Source organism: Polypterus senegalus, chromosome 8 (assembly GCF_016835505.1).
Source record: "Polypterus senegalus isolate Bchr_013 chromosome 8, ASM1683550v1, whole genome shotgun sequence".
Lineage (NCBI taxonomy): Eukaryota > Metazoa > Chordata > Cladistia > Polypteriformes > Polypteridae > Polypterus > Polypterus senegalus.
The window spans coordinates 55,215,967-55,225,132 of NC_053161.1; the positions used below are offsets into that span (position 1 = coordinate 55,215,967).

General features: G+C 41.0%; 1 protein-coding gene across 2 annotated transcripts; it reads left to right on the forward strand.

Moving 5' to 3' along the window:
• The first annotated feature begins 3,744 nt into the window (after window positions 1-3,744).
• On the forward strand, window positions 3,745-8,964 carry LOC120533603. 2 transcript variants are annotated; one of them, XM_039760522.1, is made up of 3 exons: window positions 3,745-4,298; window positions 4,474-5,719; window positions 8,545-8,964. In XM_039760522.1, the coding sequence occupies exons 2-3, from the start codon at window positions 5,136-5,138 to the stop codon at window positions 8,567-8,569; spliced, it is 609 nt and encodes a 202-aa protein (XP_039616456.1). In that variant the 5' UTR covers window positions 3,745-4,298; window positions 4,474-5,135; the 3' UTR covers window positions 8,570-8,964. The 2 variants fall into 2 exon arrangements, with proteins under 2 accessions (XP_039616456.1, XP_039616457.1); XM_039760523.1 differs by lacking the exon at window positions 3,745-4,298 and having other exon boundaries at window positions 4,423-5,719.
• The last annotated feature ends 202 nt before the right edge of the window (window positions 8,965-9,166 follow it).

Consider the following 9,166-nt stretch of genomic DNA (forward strand, 5'->3'; position numbering starts at 1 on the left):
TCAGGACTATCCAATAGTAATAGGAAATAATTGCCCAAATTTACTGAAAAATAGTTTTCCTGTGTTGTTAGTTTTCTCCCCCCAGCTTTTTGATGATATTCTGTATAGAAGCCCATTTGCCTCAGTGTGATAAGGTTACTTAACTGTTAACAAGTTGTATACAGGGTATACTGTAGAACTTCTTTTGATAATGACCGAGCAGTTGCGGAAAGATAACAGAAGAGGAGATCAGACAGGAAGGGGACAGTTCACATTGCTAAGGGAACATTAATAATTGAAGATGACTATGCCCTGTACATTAGTTATGTCAGTGTCAAGACATTTAAAAGAATCCATTTGAGGAACAGAAGAAGTGAACATGAGCTGTTGGCAGGGGTGATTTAAGGGGATTAGGTTAGATTGATTCCAATTAATCTTTCACTGTGATACAGGTTCATAAGAGTTAAATAACTTAAAGGTTGTGAAGCAAATCAGATTGAGAATTGCTATAGTAAAAGTTAATTGTCCTTACCATGCAATGAGATAAGATTTCACGTCTGATCTGTGACTAGAAGAGGGGATAGTGAACAACCTTATGTGGCTAATGTACTGTACAGATTCAGAAGGAACGGAATGAGTCAGAATTAATAAGAATAATTGCTGGCAGGGAAAAGTTAGAAGGCTTTAATAATATTTGGAAGATTCTTAATTCAAACCCAGTTAGATCCAGGACATTCCATTGTTTAGTATAACTTTCTTGCGTTATTCCTCCTTGAACATTTTTTCCATCACTTTTTCTTAAAAATAGGCAAGCTTAAGTTTTAAATGGTAGCCTTCTTTTAATGTACATTGGCATTTCTTAATGAAGTTTACCGGTGAGCTGTATTGGTTTGGTAGCTGTGATGTGTCATCCAAGCTGTGTGTCACTGATAGCTTCCCATGGAGCTGGCCTAGGAGGATTGTTTTATTAGCTTTCTCTGTTATTCATCTAGTGATAAGAAACTGTGCGGACTCTAGCTGTCACCTTTAATTACCTAAAACAGTGTTCAGTGTGGGAGGATTCTGAACTGCAATTTACCCCCTGTTATCTAGTCAAAATGTCAGGAATAAATATGCCTCAGGTGCTGACACTTGAAAACTATTATATTTCTTGAGAGGCTTGTTTTTATCTTATCCATTCATCCATTCTCACTTTCCATCCTAGAATTCTCACCAAATCATGCATACACAAATAATTTCATCTTATGCTATCGCTAGTTAGATAGGAAATCGATGATGGGAATAAAGGGAAAGACTGCAAGAGCGACAATTAGTGGCTTGTACTTACACGTTTATAATGTGGACTAAGGTTGCTCACAATAGAACAAAGCTACCACAATAAAGTGTAAGTGAAACATATAACAGAAGGGGTAAAAGTTAAAGACAACCTTTGAAATAAAGCATCTGCTAAAAACTGGGAAAGCAACTCTGCAGCTGAAACACTTTTATTCATGAAGAGCTTTGAATAATTGGTACTTTTCAAGCTGCCAGAGGAGGCTTGTGGGCAGAGTGATGATATTATTCCCCTGTCAGTATGCTATCGTCTATCTAGACAACCTCAACTCTTATCCAAGACTGCTTTTGATGAACTTCCTCTGGTGTTTTGTAACGTACCACAGTCTCACCTAATTGGTCTGAGTGCTGAGAAAGAATAAGAGCGCACAACTAATTTGTCAGAATCAGATATTGCAGGGCTAAAAGTAACCTCCTTTGCTGTTCCACTAGAACCATTTTTGCAGGCACACTATAGGGCTAGATCTTCTCGTCATTATTAATTATCTTGGTCCTCAATGAGTGTGAAAGTCTACATTTGGAACGGCTTCTCTTTAAGTCTTCTGTCGGACAAATGATGGCAAACACGATTCAGAAAAGTTGTCGCAGGCTGTGGTGGACACTTGATTAGAGTGTTGTATGAGGAAATAGTTGAATCTCAGCAGCTCTAAAGCCAAGAACATGCTGATCAATTTTATATCCATCCATTTTCTGCTGCTTATCTAGGTCTGGATTGTAGTGGCAACAGTCTAAGCAATGATGCCCAGACATCCCTACTCCCACCATCTCCTCCACATCATCCTGATGAATACTGAGGCATGCTCAGGCCAACCAAAAGATATCAATTCTCCAGCGTGTCCAGAGTCATTGATTTTCATCATCAGCAAATGCCAATTTCATTACTGTTGATAGAAGGTCAGTTTATACAACCACTACAGTATATACTTAAAAACCAGAGGTGGGGAAAACAAGTTGATACATCAGACTACTGCAAAAATTTTCTAAACTTCATATGTGAGTTTTGCTTTTCCGTATCTTGTGTAAATATGCAAATCTGTGCAGCAGTGCCACTAATTGTATAACACCATCTATGGGAATGTAGAAGCAGTGTGCCTTATTTTTACTTGTAATATTTGTACGTTTTTGCAGCTGCTGAACTATAAACTCTTATAATCTGCCTGATTTACTAAAAACTTAGTAGGCCACATGCTTTAGTGAGGTCTACTAATTAAGATATAGCCTTACCAAAAAAATCTAGCAGCAGGGTTTTAGGTCCAAAAACAATTACATTCAGAAGCCCAATTTATTCACAAAGTCTTTCATTAAAAAATAGTCAAAAAAGGAAAGCCCAACCAATGCGATCCAAATCAAATGTAACCAATTTCAGGATTAAATAACAAATGTCAGTCAATAAAAGCAAAAGTTCAAAACCTGGAAAATCACTTACACAGAACAACCATCATCACTGAAGTTGAAGCTAATGTGGAGGTAACCAGTTCATTGGCTGCTGCCTCTTAAATAGCTCTGGGGTGGTCCCAAGCTTCATTGTCAGGTGGCCCTATAACCCCTTCAATCAATATACAAGTTATATAACTTAAAAGAGAATTATTAACACAACACAATAAGTAAAGATAAGTATTTATATAATAATATTTAACAAGGTCAAAACATAATCAATAAATATATGTGCAAACAATGTTCTAAAAACAAAGTGAAGAATGCTTAAAATGAAAAAGAAGGATTAAAACCCTCACTACACTGTAACACAAACATAAGTGTCACTCCTCAGGCAGGGTTCCTCTCCTGGCTGGGGTTCAAATTCATGCTTTATGTCTCTTTTGCTTCTTTCATTTATGTTGAATATATGCATGCTTCTTTATTTTTGGTTATGTCTATGTATATAAGCTGAATTTATTATGTTCCATGTATTTTGTTACTGGTCTACCAAGAGGTAGAACCCTTGCCAGTCACAACCAGGAACTGCCCTCAAGCCTTAGAAATCCAGTGGATCTTCCGCAGTTCCTGGTGCTTTATTGTGAATGCACTCTGGAGTTGGGAGTTGCAGTATTTGTGTTTTGCTGTGCTTATGCCATTTGTATTTATGGTTTATGGATTCCCTTTCCTTCTTCTGGACATTGTGAACTTTTGCTTGCTACCGTATTCAGAAAGCCTTAACCACATTTTTAGGCCTGCACAGGGCGGAAACCTGCTATTTGACTTTGGAGGTAAGCTGCCAGGGGTGAGGCCTATTGTAGGAAGTCATCCAGCTTTTCTGTGGTTTTTGAGACCTGCTCACCTTTTTAGTCTTCCTTGTGGCAGTAATCATGACAACTTTTATTTGGTTATTGTGCCTTATTAAATGTAATACCAGGCTTTTCATGCATATTTGATGAAATTTATACAGACTTTTACTATATGTTCTAGATATTTATTACATGAGTTGTGTGAAGTTCCCCTATTACAGTACATCTTTGCAAGAACTTGCTAATTGATAAAAGGACTGGGTACTCCTGTAATGTGTTGGTCATTTAGTATGGACATTGCAGCTGTATTCTTGGAGTACATTTATGTGGTGAAGTGATTTGTAGTATATGTTGATAAATATTGTATGTCTTTATTTGTAAACTATTTGTAAACAACTCCAGACATTAGGACTGACCCAAGATGAGGAATTTATGGTGAGGGTTGTGGAGCATCAGACCAGCTTGGCAAGAGTAACTGTGTTCGGAGTTACACAAGCCTATATGTTGTTCCCTGCAGGAAGGCCATCACTGACTAAACAAAGCAACTGGGGAATGAGTTGTATCTGAGCAGTTTCATTGGTAGATTGCCCAGGAAGGGATAGATAAACTAATTCTATTAGTCTAAAGTATGGCTGTTTATGATTGGAGGCCATTCTGTACCATGACGTCACCTTGCCTTTACCATCTGTCACCATCTGGCGATGAAGAGAAGACCATGATGAAGACAACCCTCATTACACTGCCTCGGCATTCATATTGAGACAGGTATGTGGCTTGTTTCAGTACTCCACTCAAAGGCCATGAGAGCCGCCTATGGATGCAAGATACACTATGTCACACACGTGCGATTAGGAGGCAGTCAGAAAGCCTAAAGGTGAGTGAAACATCGCGAGATGAAGGGTTGTCACGTGGTACTTACTGGAATCTCTTCTCTCCGCAGAAAAGCTGAGGAAAATTAATCATCAACATTTCCAGCTTCCAAAATGGCCACCACAATATTACTTCCGGTCGCATGAACTGACATCACTTCCAACGCTTCAAAAAAGACATCACTTCCGGTTTTCATCAAACGGCGTTGTTTCTGCTTCCTGTTGCCACATCACTTCCTGCCAACCATTTCTTATTCCCATAATACATTTCTGTATAAAAACGCCATTTTGACTGATAAACTTTGTTCAATTGTTACCTCTTTGGTTCATTTTGATCATTTATTTTGCTACTTTGTCCGCAGGACAATATACAGGGACGGACCCCAACACTTTGTTTATATGAAACGTTTTCTTATTTTGGGAAAATCTGCACAATTGGCGTAGTCGGCAGGATTCACTTTTTTGAAAGATGTCTGAAGAGCAGGACCTCAATGCGATCCTTAACACGATCATGGGCGATCTCAACACCCTGAAGATCCAGATGGGCGAAACCCGGACTCAATTAGCAGAGTCTACGGCTCGTGCAAACGCATCTGTACTGACAGAGGCAGCTCGGTCATTACCTACTCAGTTAACCAACCTGACAGAGGATGATGACGTCGAAACCTATTTTTTGGTATTCGAGCATAATGCTAAGTGGAATGCATGGCCGAGGTCGGAGTGGGCGTAACTAATGGCCCCCTACCTGAAGGGACCGGCGCAGAGGGTCTATTACGATTTAACTAAGGAGCAGGCTGCTGATTATGATGCTCTCAAAAGTGAGGTGTTTAAGCGCTACGGTACATCTCCGGAGCAGCAGACGAGGGAATGGAGGGAGTGGCAGTTCGATCCTGATCGGCCGCTAAGAACCCAAGCTTTCGAGGCTTGGAACAAAGTTTGTCGCTGGCTACGGCCCAACATAAACAACTCCCATAAAATGGGTGAGTTACTGGCCTGCAAAACATTCGTACATGCTCTCCCTGATCATATTGCCCAGCAAGTCCGGAAACAACCATATGACAACATGGACACCTTAATCAAAATAGCAGAGCATCATTGGGCGGCTTGCAAATCAGGGCGATTGGAACGGTTCTCTCGCCATAATCAACCAGTATGTGGGACAGCTCCTGAGCCACCCCAACAAGCTCCTGAGCCTGTCGTCTGTAAAAGAGATAAACCGTTCCACCTTCCCTGCTATTTCAAGTGTGCGAAGATGGGATACCTGTCACCTAATTGCCCCTGTGAACCCATGGACTGCTCACTGGTGAAGGGAGAAAGGTATTGTGCCACTGTGATTGACCCTTTGTCTCTTCCATATACAGGTGCAGTTATTATAAATGGCAGAAAGGTAAGGGCAATGTTCGATTCCGGGAATAACATTTCTATTGTTGCTTCCGTTTTGTTTTACCGCAACAATGGCTTAGAATAAAAACCAGCCTTAAATGTATACACGGAGATAACCGGAACTATAAAACAGCTAAATGTGTGGTCGCGGTAGATTACAATACCACAAGACTGACCATGGCTGTATTACCAGATCCTCCGTTTACAGTCATATTAGGAAGGGATTGGAATGATATTAATAGCGGTAAAAACATAACTGCTCCTGAGAAAAGATTAGGTTTAATAATGGAGAATACGGCTCCAACTGCCTACACGCCGTCTACAACTGTTGCTAGAGCCCATACAGGTACTTAATGTGAAGACGTTGATGTCCCATCATCCTCTGCTGGAACTAGTACAGTTAACGTAGAGAACGTGGTGGCAGAAGCCCCTCCCATTGTGGTCAATAGAGATCCTATACAAGAATTAACAGGCCAATTTTTATTGACTCCCTCATCATTTAAAAGAGAACGATGATTCCTTAAAATTTGCGAGAAATGCAATATTATCCACCGATGGTTATACAACATTAGATCCCATGCCACCGATGCCTTTCTTTGTAATACAAAATGAATTATTTTATAGAGTGGCAGAACACGGGGGAGAAGTGTGAGTATTATTGCTAATACCCCATACTTTTTGACAAGTATGTGAATTAGCACATCCTCACCTTCTGGGAGCCCATTTAGGCTCCAAAAAAACATTGGAGAGAATTAAGCTCCAATTCTATTGACCAGGAATTAATGAGGAGGTTTGATGTTTTTGTGCTTCATGTCCCAAATGCCAATTACTTCAGATTCCTAGAAGGGACCGAGCTCCTCTCGGTCCATTACCCCTTATTGATATTTCATTTGAACGAGTCGGTATTGATCTCGTGGGACCATTGGAGCCCTCATTAAAAGGCTTTAAATATATTTTAGTCTTAGTAGATTATGCCACTCGATTTCCCAAAGCTATTCCCTTGCACTCAGCTACTTCAAAAAATATCGCACCGGAATTAGTAGGGATATTCGCTTGTGTGGGGATCCCCAAAGAAGTTCTAACGGACCAAGGTCTCCCTACATTTTGGAGATGTTCAGGGAAGTAGCTAAATTACTCAAAATAAAACATCTAAAAACATCGATCTATCATCCCCAAAAGGATGGGTTGGTAGAACGATTCAATCAAACTTTAAACCAGATGTTACGCAAGGTAGTTAACGAGGATGGGAGAAACTGGGATCAGTTGCTTCCTCTGGTCTTGTTTGCATATCGGGAAGTCCCTCGGGCCTCTACTGGGTTTTCCTCTTTTGAGCTTTTATATGGAAGACAGCCCCATGGGCTATTGCATATGTTAAAAGAAGGTTGGGAAGAAGAGGTCCTTCCTACCTCAAACGTATTGGAATGTATCGCACAATTACGCAATAGATTAGAAAAACTCTGACGTATTTTAAAAGAAAACTTGGAAAAAGCTCAAGCAGTGCATTACAGATATTACAACAGAAACACCACCATTCGGGAATTTGTCCCAGGTGATCGTGTAATGGTTCTTGTTCCAACTTCGCACTCTAAATTATTGGCCCATTGGCAAGGCCCGTATGAAGTTAAGGAAAGAAAAGGACTCGTTGACTATTTGATTAACCAACCAAATCATTGACAGAGTGAACGAGTATATCATATAAATTTGCTGAAACGGTGGAAGGATAGGGAAATTTATCCCTCCTCCAGACAGCCTCGTTCCCTTTTTATGTCTCATTCACACCTTAATTTCGGAGATAATTTGACCCCCGAACAATGATAGGACCTAGAAATGGCTATCTTGTCTATACCAGAAGTTGTAAATGAGATTCCAGGACGAACTGCCCTGAATGAGCATGATATCATTACAGACCTGGGGGTAATTGTCATGGAAAGACCCTATAGACTCCTAGAGGCAAAGAAGGTGGAAGTAGAGTTGGAAGTGAGACGAATACTAGAATTGGGGGTTATTGAAGAAGTTAGCCCCTGGTCTAGTCCAATTGTCTTAGTTCCTAAACCTTTTGGCTCATGGAGGTTTTGTAAGCTTAATCAGGTCTCTAAGTTTGACACGTACCCCATGCTGCATATAGACGATCTACTCGACCGGCTTGGGAGCGTGCAGGTTTTAACTACTCTTGACATGACCAAAGGGTATTGGCAAATTCCCTTAACGGCCTCCGCAAAAGAAAAAAACACTTTTAGTGGCAATACAGGGTTCTTCCATTTGGGTTGCACGTGGCACCAGCAACCTTCCAACATATGGTCGATACACTGCTACGGCCCCACAATTCATATAGTGCCGCTTACCTAGATGATGTTGTCATTTACTCCGGCACATGGAAAGAACATGTAATGCAGGTTACCGCACTGCTTTCTACACTAGAGTTAGCAGGACTTCGTATTAATCCCAAGAAATGTTTCTTTGGATTAAATGAAGCCAAATATTTGGGCTACCTGGTGGGCAAAGGTACTGTCAAACCCCAATGTTCTAAAATCAATGCCATCATTAATTGGCCCCATCCGATGACTAAGGGTTAATATCGTCGTTTTGTACCGCATTTCTCTGAAATTGCTACGCCTTTATCTAATTTGACAAAGAAAAGAGCACCTTTAAAAGTAGTATGGGATGATTTGGCAGATAAGGCATTCAGTGACTTAAAACTGTCCCTTACGTCAACACCTGTTTTAAAATCACCTGATTTTTCTTCCTCCTTTATTTTCCAGACTGATGCATCGGACACAGGATTAGGTGCCGTGTTGAGCCAATGTGTTGATGGTGCTGAACACCCCATTATGTACCTCAGCCGGAAACAGCTGGACCGGGAGACCAAGTATGCCGCAGTGGAGCAAGAAGCCTTGGGGATTAAATGGGCTATCACACAGTTAAAGTACTACCTACTGGGTTGGGAGTTTACTCAGGTGACTGACCACGCCGTTTTGCAGTGGATTTCACTTCACTGTGAGTCTAATCCCCGTGTCTCTAGGTGGTTTTTAGACCTTCAACCTTATCATTTTAGTGTTGTTTATCGTAAAGGTTCCTTGCAGGCCAACGCGGATGCTCTCTCCCGAGCTCATGACCTTTCGGTGCAAGTCGCCCGACCTGATGGGTCTGGGCTGAGGGGGGGAGTCATGTCACACACGTGCGATTAGGAGGCAGTCAGAAAGCCTAAAGGTGAGTGAAACATCGCAAGATGAAGGGTTGTCATGTGGTACTTACCGGAATCTCTTCTCTCCATAGAAAAGCCGGGGAAAATTAATCATCAACATTTCCAGCTTCCAAAATGGCCACCACAATATCACTTCCGGTCACATGAACTGACATGACTTCCGACACTTCAAAAAAGAC